This window comes from Chanos chanos, chromosome 1 (assembly GCF_902362185.1).
Source record: "Chanos chanos chromosome 1, fChaCha1.1, whole genome shotgun sequence".
In the NCBI taxonomy this organism is placed as follows: domain Eukaryota; kingdom Metazoa; phylum Chordata; class Actinopteri; order Gonorynchiformes; family Chanidae; genus Chanos; species Chanos chanos.
This window is the reverse complement of record NC_044495.1, coordinates 46,222,113-46,246,688: the sequence shown is the minus strand read 5'-3', so window position 1 is coordinate 46,246,688 and position 24,576 is coordinate 46,222,113. Positions and strand designations below refer to the sequence as shown.

Genomic DNA, 24,576 nt, shown 5'->3' with positions numbered 1-24,576 from the left:
AGTAACGCAGCTTGTGCTTCACGTAAATAAAAGTACATTTGTAAAGTAAATGAATGCTTCCTTTATTTTGAATATTGTCAGTTAAATATAAATTACATACATATGTGATGTAAACAGCAGTGTAATCCGCTAGTGTTTAGGGAAAAAAAAGGCATACTCAGGTTTAACATTTAATCATGATTTTTGTCCTTTGTTTTTGCCTCTGCAGCCAAACCAGGCCAGAGTGACAAATCATCACCGTCTGAGGCCCAGGATGCGTCGGAGAACTTTCAGGTCGGGGACCGAGTCTGGGTCAATGGGACTAAGCCTGGCTATGTCCAGTTTTTGGGAGAGACCCAGTTTGCCCCTGGCATGTGGGCGGGCATCGTGCTGGATGAGCCAATCGGGAAAAACGACGGTTCTGTGGCGGGGGTCAGGTATTTTCAGTGTGAGGCATTGAGGGGGATCTTTACACGCCCCTCCAAACTCTCACGAACTGAAGGGGAGGCCAATGGCACTCAGACCGCTCCCTCGTCCCGCGCCCCCTCTCCCACCCCCTCCACCAAGTCCTCCACGCCTGCTCCATCAGCCCCCACCGCAGTCAAGAAAACCGCCACTCCGGCCACACCCACCACACCTGCCTCCAACCTGACCCGGTCCAACAGCGAGTCTGTCTCCAACCTGTCGGAGTCCGGCTCAGTGAAGAAAGGAGAGAGAGAGCTGAAGATAGGGGACCGTGTCCTGGTGAGAACACTTCTCTCTCTGTATTACTGATCTCACAAGCATCCAGTTCAGTTTTGCTCTTGAGCTCCGGTGGCAAGGACATAAAATTGTTTCTTTTAAAAACACACACGCACGCACAGATATACAGTGCACTGAAAACCAAGCCAGTTTGGGGTGTTCCTCATTTTTCTTTCTTTTTTCTATTTTTTTTGTTTTCCTGTGTCTTTAATTTGATTTGCTCTCCAGGTTGGGGGCACCAAAGCAGGTGTTGTGCGTTTTTTGGGAGAGACAGACTTTGCTAAGGGGGAGTGGTGTGGGGTGGAGCTGGATGAACCGCTGGGAAAGAACGATGGTGCCGTGGCAGGAACCAGGTACCCTGTCCACCACGCAGTCTTGACTGCCTTCATCTACTGCTTGTGTCAAAGCTTTTTATACAGACAGCCAGCTCCCATTACTCTAGACAACAACATTAACAATATTCAATAAAGAGGGTCACCTGTGGCCTCAGATGAATTTTGATATCGATCATGCTGAAAACTCCCAAAGGGAGATAACTGAGAGAGGAAAATAAAACCACTGTGGTTGAGTCCATGTGACAGATGCTTGCACTGTGTTTGTTTAGTCTTATCTGTATCTGTTATCTTAAGGTGACTTGACAAAGACCTCAGCTGTTTGGAATAATGTTTTTTTTGTTTGTTTATTTGAATTTTAAACAGTGTTTGGATGCCTTATTCCTTCCCTCTTACCCAGTCTCACTGACTCTTTGGTTACATTATTTTTTTATTTTTTTATTTTTTTACCAAAAGCCTAACACTGTGAATAACGTTTTTCCATTTTCTTGACTGTTTACGTCAGATATTTCCAGTGCCAGCCGAAGTACGGTCTTTTCGCTCCCGTACACAAAGTCACTCGGATAGGCTTCCCCTCCACCACGCCAGCCAAGGCCAAGACCACGGTCAGGAAGACAGTAGCCACGCCCTCGGGGCTAAAACGCAGCCCCAGTGCCTCCTCCATCAGCTCCCTCAGCTCTGTCGCCTCCTCTGTCAGCGGCAGGCCCAGCCGCACGGGCCTGGTGAGACACATGCACCATGTTTTCATGTTTTTTTTCATGTTTTGTTTTTATTTTATAAATGCTCTGTAATCTATTAGTGTCAGGTCCACAGGAACAGTAGCAGTCTCATTCAACTTTTTGTAGCGTTTTGTTTCTAAAGAATCCATTCGGAATGGCTATTTCACGTTAGCAGCAGTAAAAAAATCAGACTTTAGTTACTGAAATTAACAGTATCGTTTTGTGAAGCTTTTTTGATGACCTCATTGATTACCTTCTCCCCCCCCCCCCTTCTCCTGTAGCTGACGGAGACATCATCACGGTACAACCGTAAGATCTCAGGCACCACAGCGCTGCAGGAGGCCCTGAAGGAGAAACAGCAGCACATCGAGCAGCTCCTCGCCGAGAGGGACCTGGAGCGGGCCGAGGTTGCTAAGGCAACCAGCCACGTGGGCGAGGTGGAGCAGGAGCTCACCCTCCTCAGGGAAGGCCAGGAACAGGTCAGTGCCAATATGACCTTTATTCCCATCTGTCTTTCACTTGTGTGTGTTTGAACTTCTTTTTTTTTCCTTTGCTCTCAGGCCTCCTGACTCTTGATACTTCCATCCTGATGCTTCTCAACTAGTTGCTTGATTATAAAAATTTTGGTTAATAGGCAGTTGCCATTTGCTTAAACCAGCTCAGCCAGGGGTGGGCAGTCCTTTCCCTTGGGGGCCACCGTATGTGCAGACTTTTACTGCATTGACCAAAATCATGTCCTAGTGTAGAACTCTGCACAAAGCACTGCCCAGCCTGGAGCAGAGCAAACTGAACAAAACTGAGCAGATAATCTGAGTGAGCATCAGAATCACAGTCTTTGCTGTGTCATGTCACTTATAGCTCTTTTCCACTAGGACGGTACTGGTGCCTGTGCCTGTGCCGGTGCCGGTGCCGGTGCGGAGCCAGTGCTGCCTTGGTGCCTTTTGAGAACCGGCCCGCATTTCCACTGGTTTGGGAACCGAACGCTACATAGCGAAAGTTTGGGTAATTTCCGTGGGGAAAAAATAATGTCGGACAGAACGCATCTGCTCGCTTTTTATAAATTTACTTTTACGCTAGGCTTCCACACAGCGAAACACCTCACGAATTTTGTCCTATAACTTTTCGCTTGGAGGGCAAAATTCATGAAAATAGTAAGTCTGTCACCTAGCTCAAAAGTTAAAACGAGTGTTTAAATGAAGGTCTGCAGTGGTTTATTTGCACCAGCTAGCGCTGAGAGAGAGAATGTCTTTTTCTACCACTCTGGGTCCGACTACGTTCATGTAACATGTAAACAACAGCCCGTATTGATGCAGACACAATTGTTGCTCATACATCTTTTAATCATATACATATTTTCATGCTACAAATATCCTTTAGCCTACCGCTACTTGGTCAGACGTTTTTTGTTACTCCCGCCTCTCTAGAGAACGTCACGTACCAAACACATCAAACGCTGAACTGATTGGTTCTCGCGTGGTTTTTATTTGCATAGCCTCTGACGTCAGCGGTTCCAACTTTTGGGACCAGCAATTCTGTGGTGCCGTGCCGGTGCCAGCTTTTCGGCTCCGGCACCAGTATTTTGTCAGTGGAAAAGCGCGGCCCCGGTGCTCGATCAGGCACCGGCACCGCGGCAGTGGAAAAGGGGTAATAGTCTTCACTCGTGTGATGTTTCTGAGAAGATTCCAGTCTTTTGTCTAAAGTTTGTTTTGATGTGTGTTTAGTATGTGATGGAGATGGAGGCCAAGATGGACCAGCTGCGGTCGTTGGTGGAGGCTGCCGACAAGGACAAGGTGGAACTGCTTAATCAGCTGGAGGAGGAAAGAAGGTGAGAGGGAGATGACCATTGCCCTTTTAAACAAATGACTGTGATACTGGATTGAGGCAGGGGAGCGAATGAAGAGCTTTTTCTTCTATTCACAGGAAGGTGGAGGACCTTCAATTTCGGGTGGAGGAAGCCTGCATAACCAAAGGAGATTTGGAGGTAAAGCGACTTGGAGTTTTCAGCCTCCATATCATTTCATACTCATACCCTCTCCACCCTCCCCAGCAAACAGATTCAATCTTATCCAGGACTAGGGCGACTGGAAGTCCTCCTGTCTGTGGAGCAGAATGGTTTTCATCACTCACTGCCCAATTAACAAAGGGCCTGAAAAGCAAGCGTTGCTGGACCATTAACTCAGAGTGTTCAGTTCTTCTGTAGAAAGTTTCATTTGCTAAACACAGCAAAACCCAAGCCAGGTGGCTACTCGTATGCTGACTCAAAATCAACAGTCAGTACAAAGGCTTGACTGATACTTCATTGTAAATGGATCTGCATGCTGTGTTCTCTTTACCCAATGCATTCCCTTTATTAGAATGCATTCTGACAGCCAGAGGCCTGAGTGTGTGCCTAATGAAGGACTAAAACCCTGAGGTAGTTATAGAGCCTCAGCTCTGTCATAAATTACTCAGTATAGTGTTTGTGTGACTGGGTGTTTGACAGAAAGGCGTCTGTCTGCAGAGAGCAGTCAGGGCTGATGGTGCATTTTAAACAGTGCATAGCCATACAGGGAAGCTGGAAGACTATTGTCTTGGCTCAGAGAGGGACCATTTGATGCAATAAAACTGATCCCCACCTCCACCCCCACCCACAAAAGAGCACTGTGACAATTCAGAGTGAATAATGTGAGTCATTTGAAAGTGTACCATGACAAAGTAAGAACGCTGATCACAAATCAAGACCCCCACCCCCCCCAAACCGTATCCTAACACAAAAAGTATGTTGTCCCTGTAGTCAAATGAAACATCTGGTCAGATTAAATTTGTCATCCCTCATCCCTATGTCGTTTAATAGCTGAGCTATTGTATGTCCCTGTGAAGAGTAATTGTGGTTATATATACAGCTATAAATCAGATAGACATGGCTTATTTTTTTTTTTTTTTTTTAAACAAAACTCGAGTATAGCTCAGTTTAAGCCATACCACATAATTATGTCACTGACCTGTCTGTTCTGCAGCATGTAACCAATCAATATATCTGATCAGCAGAACCAGGGCAAGGATCCTGCAATCCGATCACTCGAATCAGTGAAGATCCCAGTCGCCTGAGCAAAATAGAGCACAGTGAAATTTACCTTTCTAAAGCACTCTTAATGGTAACTCTTCAATGATCAAATGAACTCTAATACTTTTGATTGCCTACTAACTCACCGCTCGGTCCAAACAAGTTTTACTGTTTGCGTGTCGCCGTCTAAAAATAAACAAAAAACAAAAACCCAATCTACAACCAGATCATATACAGTAATGCTTGCACCCAAATCATATACAGTAATGCTTTTTAATGATGTGCTGTAATACATCAATTAAGTGATTGTTACTGCATTGTTTTTTTTTTTCTCCTTTCTGTCTCTGTCCCACAGTCCTACATGTTGGCCAAGTGCTAAGCATGGTATCACTGAAAATGTCTTATTCTTGATTTCATCCTTCATTACAACTAATTTTTAATGTCCCAGTTCAGATGAGCAGGAAAGCACATCTTTTATCTCTGTTGGTTAATTTAAGTTCAGAGTCAAGGCTCTCTGCCAACCTGCAGCTACAGGCTTGGTACTGGAGTCCTTGTTTTTTGGATTTTAATGCTAAAATAAGCACAGTTTATTTTGGAAAGGATAGCGCTCTCTCTCTCTCTCTCTCTCTCTCTCTCTCTCTCTCTCTCTCTCCTCTTTTCCTGCTCTCTCTCTCTCTGTCTCCCCCTCCCTCTTTCTTTTTCTCCCTTTTTCTCTCCTGTTTCTTTCTCTCTCACTGTCTCTGCCTCTTCTCTCTCTGTCCTTTCCCCTTCTGTCTTTTTCTCCCTCTTCCTTTCTCTCTTTCTGTCTTTCTCTTTTCCTCTATTTCTCTCTCTCTCTCTCTCTCTCTCTCTCTCTCACTCACTCACACATGCACACTTATACACCTCTTAATACACACACCTGTATACACTCTCCCCCTAGCATTCTGTATTGTGTCCTGTCTGTTACACGTGTGGTTAACCCCAATAACTGCATCTCCACATGCATCAGGCACCGCCCCCTCACTCCTCACCAATGATGGTCATGTCTTGTCCTGCATGAAACATGGCACCTACCTCTTCCCTCACTCCCACCCTAATCCCTCCACCCCTGTCCTCTCTCCTCTGCGTATGGGCTGGCATGTGATGGTGGCACTGGTTGTGTTTTCTTCCTCTCCCCCCTTCTGTTACTAACAGACGCAGACCAGGCTGGAGCATGCACGCCTTAAGGAACTCGAACAGAGTCTGCTCTTTGAAAAGACCAAAGCTGACAAACTCCAGAGGGAGTTAGAAGACTCTAGGGTAATGGATCTGCACCTGTGGGCGGGCACATCGCTGACAGCATGTCAGGGAACATCACTCCCTTTTGCCTTCTCCACCGGCCTCTCAGACAATAACTGGCCAATCAGTTGCTGATTTTTTTTTTTTTTTTTAAAAATTCATTTGGGTTTGGAGGAAAGTTTTCTCTGCATGTGTGTATGGCTAATACAAATGAAATTAGGAAAAAAAACTTTAATTTTGTGTTATCATTGCAAAATGCTTTGGAGTGACACTCACATACTAATCTATAATCCAAGATTGAACCAAATTCTAATTCAGATTTCCTATTGTCGTTCCATATGTTGAGTGCTCTTCTATGTTGTATTATTATTGCATAAGAGAAGATTCAGAAGGGCAACGACATGCTAGTGCATCATTTTAATCCCCTCATATTAATCTTTTAACTTTTATCCTTAGCAAAATTAAATATTTTAAATCTGTTTAGAGGCCAGTTTAGTGCTGACTTCCAAACATGCCCTATATCTGTGGATGGAGACTTTACTGTGAATTAAAGGCTGCATCGTCAAATCGAGGTCTGCACAAGCTGTCCTGAAAGGCTCAGGAAAACTGTTTGAGCTTCCTTCACTCTCATTTTTTGCTGATGGACATTAAATTACCAGCCTTTATCCCAACCTTTTCCTCTATTTGTGTGGTTTTCCCAAACCTCTGTAAGCATAAACACTCTCCCAGTTTATTCAGTGTTCATGTATCTACCTAGTTCCCCATAGACCCCGGCCAAAATCAGCAGTATGGTGTTTGAAAATTTGATACCAAAAATGTGAGCACCAGCTTCTTCAAACAGCTGAAAGAACATTGATGACGTTCTAAATTAAGACAGCTGTTTCTCCAAAAGTGCAAATAGAAATGTGCCAAAATAAATTCAGAATAATTATTTGGGACACAGCTCAAATGGTGAACAACATATGAATGTATTCATCCATATATATATATATATATATATATATATATATATATATATATATATATATGTATATGTATGTATATATGTATATGTATGTATATACAGATACATCCATAATCCAAAAATTAGGTTTAAAGAAATTTAAAATAGATTATTTATTACTCTTCAAAGTCTACTCTCTAAATCACCTTCTTTTGTTGATTTTTACCAAGTATTGTAATACATAATTTAGTGGCTGACTTTACACCATTCTCTAATTTGTTTCATTGCACTGAAGTCTTGTTCAGTGTGCGCATGTGCGTAGACAACTGAGTTTAGGATTTCAGTTTAACACTGTCTGAAATTCTGAAACAGTTTTGATCAAAATTCGACCAAATTCACAAGTTTATGTGCAAATGAGGCTTGTAACTGAGGGTCATGTTGGGTCAGCGTTTTGACCTTGAGTGGACTTGTTTGGAACTCGGTACAGTAGAGAAATAGCCTTTGTTGTCCTTTGATGTTCTTACCCTTCCTGACCTCTCCACCAACCCCATGTAAAAGTGTAGATGGTCTCCCCAGTCAGCTGTGAACACACAGGCATTACACACTCTCTTGAATATATAAAGACTCACATAGTTGTTACATTACATTACATTTATTAATTTAGCAGAGGCTTGTATCCAAAGTGACTTACAAGATAGGCAGAAGTAGTCGTGAACATAAATTTCTATATAGGCTGTATCCCAGAGTGTCCGTGAGTGACACACTCAGACTGAGCCATGTGGTTGTCCTTGTCCTTAGGTTGCCACAGTCTCGGAGAGGTCGCGCATCCTTGAGCTGGAGCGAGACCTCGCCTTGCGGGACAAGGAGGTGGCCGCCCTCCGCCAGCGTCTGGAGTCTACTCCTGGGCAGGATGGCACCAGTGAAGACGCGCTGACCTCCGCACTTCAGGAGGAGATCACCTCCCTCCGCAGCCAGCTGTCCTCCCAGGGCTCCAGCCACCAGGCAGAGCTGGTCGCCCTTAGAGAGAGACTGGAGGCTGGGGAGACGGCTCATGGTGAGGCATTGGCTCAGCTCCAGGCTTCCTCGGGCCGTCTGTCCAAGGACAATGAGCAGCTCCGTGCCCGACTGGCTCAGGCCGAACAGGAGAACGCTGACGTCATTGAACTGTGGCGTTCCAAGCTGGCCTCTGCCATCACCTCCCACCAGCAAGCCATGGAGGAGCTGAAGGCCTCCTCAGGCAAGGGAGCAGGTGGTGCCCAGGCAGCTGAACTGGTGGAGCTGCGTGGAGTGCTGGAAAGGTTGAAGGTAGAGCACAAGATGGAGCTGGAGGAGGCAGCCACACGGCGCTCCACTGAGACAGCTGAGTGGATCCGCCAGACTGAAGAACTGCGATCGCAACTGCTGAGCGTGACGGAGGAGAAGGAGAGGCTGGTGGAATCTCTCCGGACGAACCTGGAGAACGCGGAGGAGCAACACCTGGTGGAGCTGGAGGAGGCGATGGGGAAGCTTCATGCGGCAGAGCTGAGGGTAAAGGAACTGGAGGAGGAGGGGGCCAAACTGGGAAAGCAGGTGCAGGAGAAAGACCGTGAGGTTGAGGAAAAGAGCACAGCCCTTGAGGCTTTGAGCTCACAGCAGAGCCAAGGTAACCAGGAGATGCAAGGTCTGGTTGCCCGGCTACAGGAGGCTGAGGGCAAGGTCCGGTCACAGGAAGGAAAGGTTGGTCCTCAGGCCTTCGATCACCTTTAGTCCATTTCACCTCTGTTTAAAACTGCTTTTTTTTTTTTTGTCTTGCATCCCTAAAAATCCCCTGGCACTTTTGTGATGAATTCAGAACCATTCACCCACTGCATGTTTAGGGATTTGTTTTGTTATGTTTAGAAAGAATTCTAAGTTTGGGTTAGGGTTCCACAGTATCCATGTTTGTCTAAAATGCTGTTAGTCAGCTTCCACTGACTTGGTGTAGCTATGTAGCCTGAAGGCTCAGAGAACGTTAAGAGAATGTTACATGGAGAATACAGGGCTGCACTTGATGTATTCCAAAGCAGCAACAGTTTCACTCTTCCGCTGATTTTTCACCAGGTTTAATAACTTGATACTCAGTGCTAAAACAAATTCAGAGAATCTCAATCAGATCACAAGAAAAGTGCCCAGTAAATGCCATTTTTGCCCCCTTTACGCAGGAAGGTCGCCTGTTTCTATTCTTTTGAGGTCTGTTTCTCTGAGAAGTGTTTAGAGACAAGTTTTCTTTTCATATTTCCTTTATTATTATCCTCATGTTTGTCTCATTCATTTATCCGTCCATCCATTCATCCATCCATCTGCTCTGATGCTCCACGGCTGACCTGGGCGGCAGGTCACTGAGCTCACTGCGCTGCTGGAGTCAAAGCAGCAGGAGCTGGAGCAGAGCTTGGCCTCACAGCAGGAGAATAAGGTCTCTCTGGAGCAGGAGATCAGTGATCTGGTGAGTGGTCTGGGTTTGTGTCTGTGAAGAGTCAAGTCTGCAGGAGTAGAGGTGAGAGAGAGGTGAGGAGGTGCACTAACCGAAGGTGTAGACTTCTCACTGTAACAACGGGTGGCTTTGGGCTAATGAACACGGAGCCCGATGACATCACAGTGTTGAGATGGTTATATTATAAACTATTCATTAACTGGCTACAGGCCCCCCATGCTTAGAGCTGCTATGGTGAAATCTTAAATTTCAATTGATTTTCTGTTTTTAATGCCCTTTAGGTCTGCGTAACTCATAATTTTCGCTGTCTTTATCTTTATGCAGAAACAGAAGCTTGCATCACTTTCAGATGAACACACTAAATCAGTTCAATCTATGCAAGGTAAATGTTTTCATAAACCAAGACGAACCCCCCCCCCTTTGTATTATGTAATAGAAAGTTAGGTGATCTTTCAGTTTGATAAATAATCAGTTTCTCAAAGAGTAAAAACTGAACATTATCTGTCACGTTCCATTTGATTTTTAACGTTCCTTCCTGTGTGATGTTCTCAGAGTTAGAGGAGAAGCTGAAGAAGAAAGAGGAGCAATGCTCATCTCTTCTCACTGAATCAGAGACCCTGAAGACACAGCTCGCTGGTCAGTGTATTCAATATCACCTCAGTCTGCCTGCAGTTTTTGCCTCTTTACAACTGAGTGGTGTTTTTAATGGAGAGCTAATCTAAACTTAGTTTACTGTAAATTCTCAAGGCCGGGGCCTTAATTTGCCTCAACTGAAGAAAGCCTTTATTTGAGAAAGGCTATTATTAGAGTCAAGCCATTGTTTAATGCCTTACTATGATCTACAAGATCATAATGCAAACAAAACATTGTTTTAAGTTTGTGTGTTATTGTGAAAGCTACAACGTGAGATTGTTTAATTAAACTTATGCAATATACATATCTGCATGCATCGGCTTGTGTGCAATGCACAATGTACAAGTGTTGTTTCCCCACTCGTAAGTCGCTTTGTATAAGTCAGCTAAATAAATGTAGTGTAATGCACAATAAAATTTAGCACACAGACCAGACAAAAGCAGATGTTTCATCAGCATTCAAGCTGCAGAATTTCCGCAGATCATTTTAACGTACCAGTATTACCTGAATTTGGAGAGAGAATAAAGAGTACAATTATGAACAGATTAAAACCATCAGCAAATGATGCGGTAGTTTGCAAAGAACGGTAATGCTATCACAAAATGAAACTGGTAATCATTTACTATATTTACATCGATTAGTGTTGATTATTCTGTGAATTATTTGTTTTATTGTTAATCAATGAGGATAAATGGGAACAGGTTAAAATAATGACAAGTTTACAGGTAAAATTTGTTCTTCTGCTCACCGTCCAACATGTCCCTACCAGTATCCATACCATCTAAGATCAGTCATTTTTTTCCTGAAGTACCATTAAGATGTGCTAACTAATAGAAATAATGAAATAACGCATAGGAAATAGGAAGGAGAGAGTCCCTGATAATGGGCCATTAACACACACAGTCCTAGCGACCACAGTCCATGTGAGTTAGAACACTATCTGTCGGTATGGCATTTCTTTTAAAAAGTGAAACTAATAGCAACAGAGTGGTGACCATAATTACTGTATGTTGTTGTACTGATGTTAATAATGCTGTGGGAACATGACGAATGTACCACCTGAGCCTTTCTGTATTTTATGCCTTTTTTTTTTTTTTTTTTTTTTACCTGGCCTGTATTTGGGACTGGCCTTTATTTACCCAAACAGACGGCCCAGCCATTATTTGAGACCCAGCTTTTATTTAAGACTTTCCTGTATTTCATTAATGCCATACTGCAGTATTGTGTTACTGCCCAGTCCTGCTCACCTACCCCTACGTAAAACGATGCTCAGTGTGAAGAGAGCCAGATGTGCTGCCTGTGTGGCAGCGTTTGGATGTGTGAATTAGGTTTCATCGGGTTGACGTGCACAGTTTTTGCCCATGGCTATCAGAGCCCTGAGAGCTTGAGTGATCCTGCTTTAGAATTTCTTTTATGGTTTTAAGATCCCTTTTTTTTTCACAGTGTATTTTTTGCTCATGTGGTTGGTCTTGTCTAGGTCTGGAGAGGAAAGTGAAAACTGGGGAAGAGAAGTTGGATCAACTCACCAAAGACAAGGCCAAGCTGGAGAATGACATCAGTGATCTGATGAAGTCATCAGGGGACAGTTCTACTCAGCTGACCAAAATGAATGAAGACCTGAAGCAGAAAGAGAGGTGGCGTCCTTTATCAACAGAATTCATAAGTCTGTTGGCTTTGGTTGGCTTGTGTCATAAAAACTGAATTTTCTTCTAATGGCAACACTGTGCTCCTGTCCTCTGTAAAGTAATCAGCTTTTCACTGGCCACCACAATATTCTCTTTTACAACTTTATCATTCGTCAGTGAGGATCACACCATATGGCACACCCTCTTTCTATATCTAACTGGAACAGAAACGTCCATAGTCTTTGCATAGGCTGTGATAATGAGGCTCAGATTTACCAGGTGCTGCCAAATGACAAGTTCACCCAAATGACACCCTGTATATGTGTGTGAGAATATAATATACATATGCTCTGTTACACCTGTTTTGTCATGAGCATGACGTTAAGACCTTTCCCTTACGTAATGTGCTGACTCTTATGCTTTGAGTTTGTGTCTCAGTCATGAGTCCTTTGACCTCTGACCTTTACCAGCTCCATTTACAGGAGGTTAGAGGAGCTCCAGGGCCAGCTGTCAGAGCAGCGGGAGAGAGCTGCTCGTTCTGAGGAGAGCAGACGGCAGGAGCAGGCTCGAGCAGAGCAGGAGCTGAAAGATGCTAATGAGAGACACCAGGGGGAGGTGACCAAACTGCAGGAGAAGATCAGTCAGTTGGTGAGTATATTACAATCCACCAAAGCTGTCCTTGTATCTCAAAATACAAGTTCACCATTTGAATTCTGTCCCCAGAGGCACTAATTCTGGCTACAGAGGTGAGGTGTCACTAAATATTTACATCCATGTCCCAAGATATTATCTGTGTTGAGTACACAGTACGTAAAGTCCCCCTTATGTTTGGTGCATTATAGGAGAAGAATGTAGAGGAGAGTCAAACCAAGACCAAAGAGGTCCAGTCCTCTGGGGAGAAGGCCCTGGCTAAGGCCCAGGAACTCCACACCAAGGAGATCCAAGAGCTGCAAGCCCAGATAGAGAAGGCCAACCAGGAGCTTCACACATCCAAGGATAAGACTCAGCAGCTGGAGAAACAGGTGGCAGAGCTATTGCCCTTCAAAGAAAAGGCACAGGTAAGATTAATTGATTGTGGGTTTTAAAAGTTGTTTTGTACTGTATTATGAACTACACTGTTTCCTTCCAAAATCCCAAGCAACGTTTAAGACTGTTACATTGTTTCCCTCCAAAATACCAAACAAATTTGAAAACATTACAGTGTTTCCCACTGAAATAAAGACAAAAGCCACGATTACTTCCCCTACACACTGTCTCTCTCGCTTCGACAAATACTGGCATAAAATTTAGGGATTGCAGTTCATTTCTCCCCGTCTAGGTCTCTATATCTGTGTCTCCACTTTCTTATTTCTTCCTTCTCTTTTTTCTCTGATTATACTTGACTATACCTTGTTCTTCTGGTTGCTATTGGAGGCTCAGGAGTCAAATTAGGAGCTAAACTTTTTCATTCTTCTGTTCATTTCTGTTGTTTGTTTGGATGATATTCATGTTGGGTCTTTACTGATAGCAGTGAGCAAGGACTATACCCCACGTGCACTGTATGTTGTGAATTGCATAAGAGACTTTTGACAGAGTATTTAAAACTGAGAAGAGAGACTGCCTCAGTCTGTAGTCCCTCACAATGTTCTTACACTAACAACGTCACAAAAGCATCAAGTGTCACTGAGTTTCACAGGCACTGTAAGCTGGTCCTTCAGACACAACAAATGTTATGGAGATGTGCAGAGTAAAACACTGTTAAAATGTTAACGTGGTGATGCCGGGCAAGCATCATGACATACTTACACCTAACTCTCATTACACTAACGCACACACTCACAATGCCGAAGCTCTCCAACAGACTTTAATATTTTAAATTTAAAGAAGAGGTTTTTTTGTGGGGTTTTTTTTTTTTTTTTATTACTTTTAAGTTTTTATTGAGTTGACATCATTATTTCAAAACATCATTTTACAGTGTGGTTATATGCCTTTATCTGATTTTAGTCTTGACAACTAAGCAAAAACATGAGATGCTAACTTAGGTGTTCATCATATCACAGTAAAAATCACAATCGCAAAATGTTTTCGCGATATGATTTTTCGTGCAGCCCTACCAAGGAACATAGGGACTTTTTACATGTACTCCCAGTTTAAATTTCACATGGACTAACTGTGGGAAAAGTGGAAACATTTTTCAGTCGACATGATCAGTTTTGTGTGTGTTACTGATGTTCCAGATGTTTTAATGGTGTAGGTTGTTTTTCCTTTCCTTTGGGGATTTTAAGGCTGAATGGTTTTTGCTCCTCTTTTTTTTATTTTTTGTTTAGTCCTCTGTTTGCTGTATTTTTATGCTTGCGTTCACTTATCTGAACATGGTGTTTATTTTTGTCCTTTTTTTTTGCTTGACTTCATTTTCATTTGTTTAACTTTGCTCCCTCCCTTCTCCCCCTTTCACTTCATTCCCCCAGTCACTCACTGCTGAGTTAGCCTCCTCCAGACAGGAGACCAACAGGCTTTCTAAAGAGCTTGAAGGACAGAGATCCGTGAGTAGGCAACAGTCTGAGGAAAGACAGGCACTCCTCACTGAGAAAGAGACTCTAGTAAAGCAGCTCTCAGAGTCCCAGGGGAAAATATCCAGCCTGGAGCTTTCTCAGAGAGAGCTCTCCTCAAAGGGTGAAGAAGCAAAAGCACTGAATGAAAAAATCAGTATTGAAGTCAAGGACCTAACCCTTGCTAACAAGCGATTAGAGGAGGAGAAGGCTGTGCTTACCTCTGAGAGAGAGCAGCTTTCCAAGCAAGTGCAAGAGCTCACGAAAAGCTTAAACGAAATAAAAACTGACAACAGTGTACTTAAAGACAGCGAGGCTAAGCACTTAAAACTAATTGAAGAGATCCAAAAGGTGAACACAGAAAAGCAGGAGGTTATCCTGAAATACCAGAAAGAGATTGAGCAGCAAGAGAGCACCAGGAAACAGTTAGTCCAGGAGCATGCGAAGACCTGTGAGGATAGGAACAGGTTTCAGGAGGAGCTTACCAAACTCCAGGGTGAGCTGCAGTCTGCAAAGAAGAACTTTGAGACTGAGAAAGATGCGGCCTGTAAAGAAAAGAAATTGCTTGATGAAAAGATTACAAACCTGCAGTCCATGGTAGAGTCCCTCAAGTCAGAGAAGGAGAATCTTTGTGTTAAAAATGCCACTTTGCAGAGAGAGGGTGATGCACTAAGCAAAGAGAAAGCTGAATTATCTGCTCAGCTCAGTTCCACTATTTCAGATAAACAGTCTCTTGTTGTTGATAAGGCAGAGTTGCAGAATAAGCTGCAAGAAACAAGTAAGCGTTTAGATAAGTCCATTCAGGAGAATGGTGAGCTACAAGCCTCTAAAAACAGCCTTGTTCAAATGTTGGAGGAGATCAAAACCAGCAGGGAAGTCACAGACTCAGAGAGACTTCAGCTGATGCAAGAAAAGGAAGAATTACTGACAACACAGAGGAGGGTCATGTCCGAGAAGCAGGAACTCATAAAAGAGAGAGATGAGCTCCTTGAAAAACTTTCTTTCTCTGCAGAAGAAGTGAATGCCATTAATGAAAAGAATAAAGTTCTTTGCCAGAAGGTTTCAGAGACTGAGAAAGCCCTCAAGTCTCTACAGGAGGAAAAAACAGACCTCAGATCTGCCTTGGAAGAACGGAAAAAGGAGTGCGAGAATTTAGGACGGAAGAGGGGCGAGTTAATCGAAAAACACGAAAGGGAAGTCTCTGAGAAGGAATCTCTTTTGGCGGAGAAAAAACAGCTGGCAGAAGACCTGGACAGTGCCAAGGACCAACTGAACAACTATAGCAAGACAAATGCCGACCTACTACAAGAGAAGGTCACTCTGGAATCAGAGCTGGACAAAATGAAACAGATGAAGGAGAAAGGTGATGCTGAGAAAGCTGACTTGCTGAAAGACAAAGCCAATCTTCAGAATCAGCTGCAGAAGACAAGTGCTGAGGCTGAGGATCTGAAGAAGGCCAAAGATGATTTGGTAAAGCAGCATCAAAAGCTAAAAGCTGAGATAGATAACATCCGGAAGGAACAAGGACACCAGAGAGATGCGCTAACCAAAGAGAAGGAAAGTCTTGTTTCCCAGCAGACAGAGATGAACAGAGTCATCGAAGAGGTCAAGAAGAGCAATGACCAACTTCTCCAGCAAATTCAAGAGCTTTCCTCTCAATGTAATTCTCTTTCAGAAGAGAAGAAGTGTTTAGAACTTCAACAGCAAGCTTTGGAGAAAGACAAGACTAGTGTCTGTGCCATGAAGGACACATTGTCCCAAAAGGTTGTGGAGCTGGAGAAAAATCTGGCCATTTTGGACCATGAAAAAGGCCGCCTTCTGGAATCAGAATCCACACTTAATGCTGAAATAGCCTCCATTCGGGCTAAAAAAGACACAGCAGAGGTGGAGCAGAAAGATCTACGTAGCAAAATGGAGGAGCTGAAGAAGTCCCTGGACCAGTTGCATGCTGAGAGAAGTGGTCTCTTGGAGGAGAAGACGGAGTTGCAGGCTCAAGTTCAGAGTCTTAGCCAGAAATTTGATTCAGGTGTCCAAACAGCAGATGAAATGTGTGAAAGGCTGAAGAAAGCCGATGAGGAAAACGCTGCCTTGTCTCAGGAGATCAAGGGTCTGAGGGCTCAGCAGAAAAAGAGCGATGAAGTTCGATCAGACATGGCCGTTGCTAAAGAGCTCCTCAGCGCCAGAGTGGAAGATCTAGAAAAGCAGACCGTCTCTCTCACCAAAGAAAAGGCTGATCTCTTGGACTCAAGGTGCAAACTCGAGCAAGAGGTCTTGTCCCTCCGTCGGAGACAGGAAAACGATAACTTGGAACATGCAGATCTTGTGGCTAAATTCGAGGAGCTGAATGAGATTCGGTCTCGGCTAGAGGCAGAGGGACACGTGCTCCGGACAGAAAAGGATAGGGTGGAGGAGAAACTGAAGTCTGCTGAAGAGGAGGTGACCTCCTACTCAAAAGCGAAGGCGGAGATCTCCTCTGTCCTGGCTTCGGTTCAAGCTGAGAGGGACGCTCTGCTTAGGGAAAAAGCAGAAACTGAACGCAAAGTCGTACAGCTTGAGGCACAGCAAAAAAGCACTCTGTCCGAACAGCTTGAGGTATTTCCACATCTAACAGCTATTCCTAACAACATGGTCACATGCTGCTGTCATGGCTGCATTCCCCTCTGCATGCTAAACACCTGCTTTTGCCTCTTCACTCGTCATTTTAATTCTAATCTCTAATTCTTCCTTTTAATTTGTTCATTTTGGTTTTACCATCAGCACTAATTTTCCTTTTAATTCATCAACACTGTATGTGGATTCCTGTGGCCTTTGAACGTTGCATTAGTTTGATAAGTGAAAGGCAGCTTGCACTCTGGTTTGTACTTAGTGGTTTCAGAAGAGCTTGGTGAGGAAGCAGCGGCAGATTGGCGTGTGTTTAGAGAAAAGCTAATGGAAAGAATGAAAATGAAAAGCCAATGTGCTTTGTTCTCAGGCCACAGGAGTGCATTCGATTAGAGCACACTCACACTAGGCTAGTTTAGTTTGATTTTTCTTAGTTCTTAGAGCTGTAGTGTCAATCTTCCCTTAATTACGTAGTTGCTTCAGAGAATGTAGATGTAATTGTTGTGTAGATATAACAGTTGTGTAGAAATATTTGAAATGCAATATCTGTGTCACTTCCATGCAAAAAAGAAAATTGTAACTTTAATTCGATCAAAGCATGTTAATTAATCTGTGTAACTGTACAAAAATAATGATTAGTCCTATTGTCACCTCATGTGCGCAGGGAAGCCATGAAAGTTCCATTTAAACACAACAGATTTTCTCAGGGTAATTTAATATTAAAGACTCCTCCGTAATGGGAGTGTAACATTAACAGACCAACTTCAATCATTTTTCTAATCCTACCACAAGGTAATGTCTATGCACGCTAAAGGTTCTGAATGGTAACGAAAATGTGGACAGAACCCTAACAGCAAGTCATGTATGGGCTCAGTCCAGCTGCAGATACAAGCATGGGTATCTACAGTCAGAATAAGGTCTTGAGAGAGAGGGTCCTAATATCCAAGTCCATGTTCTTATCAAGCCCTTGTCCAGAAACCTGTGCCCAGGTCTCTGCTAACATATGCTTTATCTCCCTTGGCCCAGGCTGCAGAGAGCACTGGGCAGATGGCACAGGCTTTGGAGAGGTTAACCCAGGAGAAGATTGATCTGCAGAAGCAAGTGTCTGAAGCCCAGACCTTGGTGGAGGAGTTAAAGAGTGCCAAACAAGAGATGCAGGCACAGGTGAGTGGAGAACAGAGGACTAGGATATGGGAGTTTGAGGACCTTAGGTGTTTAGGCACTTGAAAGGATCGATGGGTCTACTCTTGAGAAAAGATTTTCACAGTTTGGCATTCAGATGATCCACACGCAGACAATTAAAATATTATATTACAATACTGAAGTCGACACATTAAAACATTAACTAATTATTAAACAGTCATCTGTATCACTGTAGACAGTTGACTGTCTCTGCTCCTCTCAGGCTGCTCAGGGTTATATTGCGAGATTAGAGCATAATCCAGTCACACAGTGTGAGGTTAGAGTATAGCACGAGTGTTAGCGTGTAGTGTGGGACTGGAATAGAAATGGAGTTGGTGTACAGTGTAACAGTGGAGTAGAGGTGGAGTTGATGTATAGTATAGGGCTGGAATAGAGATTGGGTTGGTGTACAGTGTAACAGTGGAGTAGAGGTGGAGTTGATGTATAGTATAGGACTGGAATAGAGATTGGGTTGGTGTACAGTGTAACAGTGGAGTAGAGGTGGAGTTGATGTATAGTATAGGGCTGGAATAGAGATTGGGTTGGATTGTAGTGTGTGGTTGGTGTATAGTGTAGGACTACTGTAGAGGTGGAGTTGGTGCAGTCTTAAGTGATCTAGTCACGTGCCCTGTGTGTATTCCTGTCAGTTTGAGAACACTGGTGGTAGTCCCGTAGAGACAAGGACAAAGCAAAGCCCAAGCCGCTGAAGACTCAACACCTGCCATAAAAAGGAACAGTCAGAAACAATAACTCAACACCTGCCATAAAATGGGACAGTCAGAAACTATAACTCAACACTTTCCATAAAAAGGAACAGTCAGAAACAATAACTCAACAACTGCCATAAAATGGGACAGTCAGAAACTATAACTCAACACTTTCCATAAAAAGGGACAGTCAGAAACTATAACTCAACACTTTCCATAAAAAGGAACAGTCAGAAACTATAACTCAACACCTGCCATAAAAAGGAACAGTCAGAGACGACACCTCTGCCCTGAAGCCGTATCTGCGTGTCTGTCAGACTCTGCTGTAGAGTGCCTCACAGTCTGATTCCAGCTGCTCTCTCGGGTTCCAGGTATTCAGTCAGCCTGGTGTAGTGTGTCAGGATGCACCTGCTTCCTTTAGCAGACTCTATGCATGAATGAGATGAGCAATGGGAGGAAAACCGTGCCTTTTCTCCATTAATGGTGTCAGTGAACTTGTCTGACTGGCTTCTGCAGTGTGTTCATAAATAACAGGGTTGAGTGATGAGTGATTTTTTAGGCTGCCCTGTGTTTAATTCAGTTCACTTAATCACAAATTACAGTTCTTAATTCAGTTGCTTATTTAAAAAATTGACTTAACTGTTTACTTCGAAAAAGGTCTTGTTGCTTTCCAGTGAAAGAATCCAATTGCTTGGTTAAGCACAATTGCTCAGTCAAATCTTGATTAGACCAAGCACTCACAAGAGTGTGTGTGTGTGTGTGTGTAAATTTTTTTTTTTTCTTATGAAAAATGGTGTGGTACTTTACTTTCTTGTTGACCAGCTTAATGAAAGTCTGTTGTTGTAAAAAAGCCACAGAAAATGAACTCAGTTCCCCATACTGATGATCTATGATCTCTGGTTTTGGTCAGTATAGATGTTACTGCAGTACATGGCTTTTTGTTTCTCATGCTCCCTGCTGTATCCTTTCTCTCTCTCTCACCCTCTCTCTCTCTCTCCCTCTTCCTCTCTCCCTCTTCGTCTCTCCCTCTCTGTCTCTCATTCTGAACTCAGAGTGGAGGACTGTGGCAGTGTTTGTTTTTTATGAAGTTCAGCGTGTAGAGTAGTTGTAACTGAACAGAATTAGACTGAATCTTAGATTGAATTGAAGATTAGATTGAAGTAAGACTCAAAAACTCAGCCCTAATGAAAAAGTAACCCTTGGGGATTTAGTGAGTTGGTGTTTGTGTATGTTATCCCAGCGGTTTGGTCTGTAAGAAGCTGTATGAAGAATCTTGTCAGTTTTGTATCAGACATGTGCTGGGTTGTATCTGAATGGATGTGTGGTTTGTTCTGTCCGTGTCACGTGTTCACAGCTGAACGATCTGACGAAACACAACGCTGAATGTAAGGCAGAGCTGACCAAATCAAAGGAGCAGCTCAACTCTGACAATCAGAAGATCACCAGTCTCTGTAAAGAGATGTGAGTATTGACTCCAGCTCTCCTTTCCTACCACGTGGCATTTTTAAAACCAGAGCTGTCTCTTCGTATCACTACGGACCGCAGGCCCTTTTTCTGTCCGGCGTCTGATCACTGGTATTGACCAGCAGTCCTAACAGTGATTGATTATTGCTGTCATGTGGTTGTATGTAACCCTCTATAAGGAATCCGTCATCAGTCTGTTTTTCTGTTTTTGTCCAATCATCTTACTCTGTTTTATATCTCAAGTTTTTAAAGCAGATGTAAAATGAAACATATTTGTCATATTTTATATGTAATAAGAGAATGGACAAGTGTCCTACCTGTTCTGATATTCTTCATGAATGATTAAAATGATTATGTCTGTGGTGTTTCTGCTAACGAGGCAATGCCTGCATTTGATGAGTTAAATTTCACTCAGGGACGGAAACATGACTGTATCATATCATGAAAGACTGTATCATACCGTAAATGACTATCATTCCATAAGTGACTGTATCATATCATAAACGGTACTAATTGGATAATTTGTATTTACTTACCGTCATATATTTAATTCCCAATGGAATCTACAGAAACACACCTGCAGGAAGATCAGCGAATGGAGCTTTCACAGTAGCATCTTTTAAACTCAGCATTATGTTGATTTGTCTCTCTCTATCTCTATCTCTATCTCTATCTCTGTCTCTATGTCTATGTCTATCTCTGTTTCTGTCTCTCTCTCTCTCTCTCTCTCTCTCTCTCTCTCTCTCTCTCAGTGAGGAGCTGAAGCAGTCAGTCTGTGAGAAGACTGAGTCCATGGAAGCAGTGAAGAAGGAGAGTGAGAGATTGACAGAGGAGTTGGCCAGCAGCCGACAGGAGGGCAGTAACCAGCAGAAAGTACGAGAGCAGAGAACACCCCATGGCCTCTGTTATTCTCACTCTCTTTTTTATTTATGCTCTTATGACTGATTCATAAGTCAAACTTATCCATGTTCTCAGGAGGCAACTTGAAGTCATTGTTGACTTGTCTTTGATAAATTAGAAAGAGATTCTTTTTTTAAATTATTGTCTGTTTTATGTAGATTGAAGAAGAGTGTGCCAAACTCAACAAACAGCTGAAGGAGATGAAGAAGAGGTATCCACGTTTGACCATGTTTTCTGTGTTACCACACTTTTTGACACAGCAGTTTTAAAGCTCATTGCTCAAGTTATTTTAAAATATACAATTTACTTACAAGGGCTGTCAGTTTAAATATGAAGTTTGAAAACTTATGTAGATTGAAACGTTTTCTGTGAGCATGGAATGTTTATCAGACATTTGAATGCGTGATACCCCCCCCCCCAAGATGTGATCATCTTAGCTGTTAGAATAAAGAATAGTAAAGCACTAACACACTCACACTCTCTCTTATACACACACACACATGTACACACCAGAACCTACATAAAACCACGTACTACAGCCTCCCTGTCAGCACCGATGCACAGGGACCCACATCATTGCTACTATATCTTACGCACATAGGAGTGAGCACACACTCAGGACATTAGTGAGATGTTCCAATGTGGTGTTTTTGGACATAATAATAATAATAGTAATAATAATAATTATACAAGTTTTTTTAGAGCCCAGTATCACTATTTATAGTCTCAAAGGGCTTTACATGTCCATAATAAAGTCAAATCAAAATCATATTATCCATAAGTTAGAGAAATTAAGTTTTTAGTTTGATTTTAAAGTTATGAAGAAGGTTTGCCACCCTAATTTCAGTAGGTAGACTATTCCAGAAGAAGGGAGAGCGGTAGGAAAAGGTTTGGTAGCTAGCAGACTTCTTTTTAACTCTTGGAACGACTAATAACCCAGAATCTTGAGAGCGCAGGGTGTGAGGTGGGTTATAGGGTGTAATTAAGTCAGATAGGTAGGCCAGCGCAAGCCTGTGTAAATTTTATATCTCAATAAGAGGACCTTAAAATCTGCCCTTGCATGAATTGGGGGCGAATGAAGGGAAGCCAGGACAAGTGTTATGTGGTCAAACTTACTTGTTCTGGTCAGGATTCTGGCAGCAGTGTTCTGGACCAGCTGAAGACTTTAGGTAATAGAGCCAGGCAGACCAGAGTACAGAACATTGCAGTAATGAAGGGGAGACGTGACACATGTGTGAACAGTGGTTTCTGCATCAGCTATAATTAGAAAGGGCCTAATTTTAGCGATATTACGGAGGTGATAAAAGGCAATTTCAGTTGTGTTTTAGATATGAGTGTCTAGCAGGAGACTAGAGTCAAATCACACCAAGGTTTTTAGCTGTAGAGGTTTGAGAGATGATGCAGTTATCAAAATTTAGGGTAAGATCACTAAAAAGATGCTTATGTGTAGGGGGTTCAGTAACCAGCATTTCAGTCCTGCCTGGGTTAAGCATCAGGACATATGAAGACATCAACCCTTAATAGCGCAAAGACATGCCTCAAGGTTAGCCAATTCAGAGAGGTCATTGTGCTTGATTGGTAGGAAAATCTGAATAACAGTGGAAATTTATGCTGTAACTATGAATAATGTCATCCAAAGGGAGCATGTAAATCGAGAACTGGAGAGGGCCAAGGACTGACCCCTGGGGAACACCATAGTTAAGCTCACAGTGCTCAGAGGTCATATTATCATAGTGGACACAAGATTATAGACCACAGTGTGAAAATATGGTATTCCATTTTCAAGAACACAGTCTAAATTATATTCAATTCCATTTTCAAGAACACAGTCTAAATCAAATGGGACTCCATTTCCGAAAACACGGTCTAAATCATGTGGTATTCCATTTCCGAAAACACAGTCTAAATCATGTGGTATTCCATTTCCAAAAACACAGTCTAAATCATGTGGTATTCCATTTCCAAAAACACCGTCTAAATCATCTGAACATCGAAACGTCTCAGTGACATCCTGCCTAGTGATCTAACTTGCTGTTCAATCAGAGCCACTTTACCCATCTGTTGTGTTACAGAACCTACAAATGGATTTTGTCCTATATAGAACCTTGGGCAAAATAAAATAAACCCCATAAATAACACCTGGACCACTGAGCAGAGGACATGATACCCTCCATATCCCCATTAAATGTCCCTATCACTCTGTCCACTGCTCACACTGACACGTCTTTTCTGCATCAGTACACGTGTGTGTGACAAGATTTACTGATAAGTGGCATTGGTAGGTTTTAGTTTCAATTCAGATGTGTGCTACTGCTGCCAGCCCCACTGTGCACTGACAGCCTCTCTTTACTTTGTCTTTCTTGTGTGGACAGGGAGGGTAAATTGAAGAGTGAATTTGACAAGGAGAAGGCTTCCCTCCAACAGTCTGTCCAGGAGAACAGTGCCTTGATATCAGAGAAGGACAAACAGCTGGAATCTCTCAGAAATGAGGTACAGGTACTCTGGGAGCTGCCTTCTGTACACACTAGACTTAACTGGCCTTTTAGGATGACCAATAATCTCTAATTTGGACCAGTACAATAGAGTGCTTAATTACATTTTTGGGGTGAACTGTTACTCATTTTGACCTGGTCTCATATGTCATCCCTGTTGCTCTATTCTAAACTTTGTGTGTGTGTGTGTGTGTGTGTGTTGTCCTGGCATGCAGATTACTGCGTTACGTGGAGAGAGCTCAGAGGTGAAGAGGCTGCAGTCGGCAGTGCAGGCTCTGGAGAGTGAGAAGACCCGGCTACAGGACAGAGTCCACAGCCTGGAGAAGACCCAGACCCAGCCACCGGCCGCGGGCGACAGCTCCACAGGTACCTCCCTCAGCACACAGACACACCACAGATGCATCTCTAACAGACTCTATCCAGCAGTCTCACACTACTGTCATTTAGTGAGATATTTTGCCAGTGTCACTGGTTTGAACAGTGTAATGTATTATTTCTTAGCCAATACATACTTTTCTTTTTCGGTTTGGTTTCTGTGAGCCTTATATGGAGATTAAGATTTCTGAGAATTTTAGGCAGTAATTTCCCCAAATGTTAATCTTCTTTGTGTGTATTTGTGTTTGTGTGTCTGCACGCACTTCTCTCTCTCAGGCAATCCAACTGTGGATCAGTTGAGAGAGGAGAAACAGACAGCTGAGAGTCAGGTATGAGGAATACTTACAGTACTAACCAGCATGATTCACAATCCAATTAACATATTTAGGCCTGTATGTTAAAGCTTACGTCTTACCTGAGAATGGTGATGCCCTGAGAAATGACTGGTATTGAGATTGTACAGACTGGTGAACAGTCCTTTGATATGTGATTGCAAGATTGTTTTTATTTCACTGAAACTACATTAAAAGCTGTTATACATGACTGTTTAAGCATTTAGAGGCATTTTAGAGGACTGTTTATCCTGGGTATGGTATAATTTAT

At 42.9% G+C, this 24,576-nt stretch overlaps 1 protein-coding gene across 4 annotated transcripts in view; it reads left to right on the top strand.

Annotated features, from left to right (window-relative positions):
- The window catches only part of clip1a (CAP-GLY domain containing linker protein 1a), a 40,575-nt gene that overhangs the window by 12,442 nt on the left and 3,557 nt on the right, over window positions 1–24,576 (top strand). For 2 of the 4 annotated variants that reach the window (XM_030766948.1, XM_030766957.1), the window contains exons 3-24: window positions 209–723; window positions 949–1,073; window positions 1,558–1,774; window positions 2,053–2,250; window positions 3,493–3,596; window positions 3,692–3,752; window positions 5,991–6,095; window positions 7,816–8,733; window positions 9,371–9,478; window positions 9,791–9,848; window positions 10,019–10,102; window positions 11,577–11,733; window positions 12,207–12,372; window positions 12,567–12,782; window positions 14,172–16,844; window positions 17,880–18,017; window positions 20,097–20,203; window positions 20,959–21,079; window positions 21,265–21,317; window positions 23,479–23,596; window positions 23,814–23,964; window positions 24,250–24,302. In XM_030766948.1, the coding sequence (XP_030622808.1) occupies window positions 209–723; window positions 949–1,073; window positions 1,558–1,774; window positions 2,053–2,250; window positions 3,493–3,596; window positions 3,692–3,752; window positions 5,991–6,095; window positions 7,816–8,733; window positions 9,371–9,478; window positions 9,791–9,848; window positions 10,019–10,102; window positions 11,577–11,733; window positions 12,207–12,372; window positions 12,567–12,782; window positions 14,172–16,844; window positions 17,880–18,017; window positions 20,097–20,203; window positions 20,959–21,079; window positions 21,265–21,317; window positions 23,479–23,596; window positions 23,814–23,964; window positions 24,250–24,302 (6,446 nt within the window). The remainder of the gene's footprint in view (window positions 1–208; window positions 724–948; window positions 1,074–1,557; window positions 1,775–2,052; window positions 2,251–3,492; window positions 3,597–3,691; window positions 3,753–5,990; window positions 6,096–7,815; window positions 8,734–9,370; window positions 9,479–9,790; window positions 9,849–10,018; window positions 10,103–11,576; window positions 11,734–12,206; window positions 12,373–12,566; window positions 12,783–14,171; window positions 16,845–17,879; window positions 18,018–20,096; window positions 20,204–20,958; window positions 21,080–21,264; window positions 21,318–23,478; window positions 23,597–23,813; window positions 23,965–24,249; window positions 24,303–24,576) is intronic. The other 2 variants (XM_030766965.1, XM_030766973.1) reach the window with 2 other exon arrangements.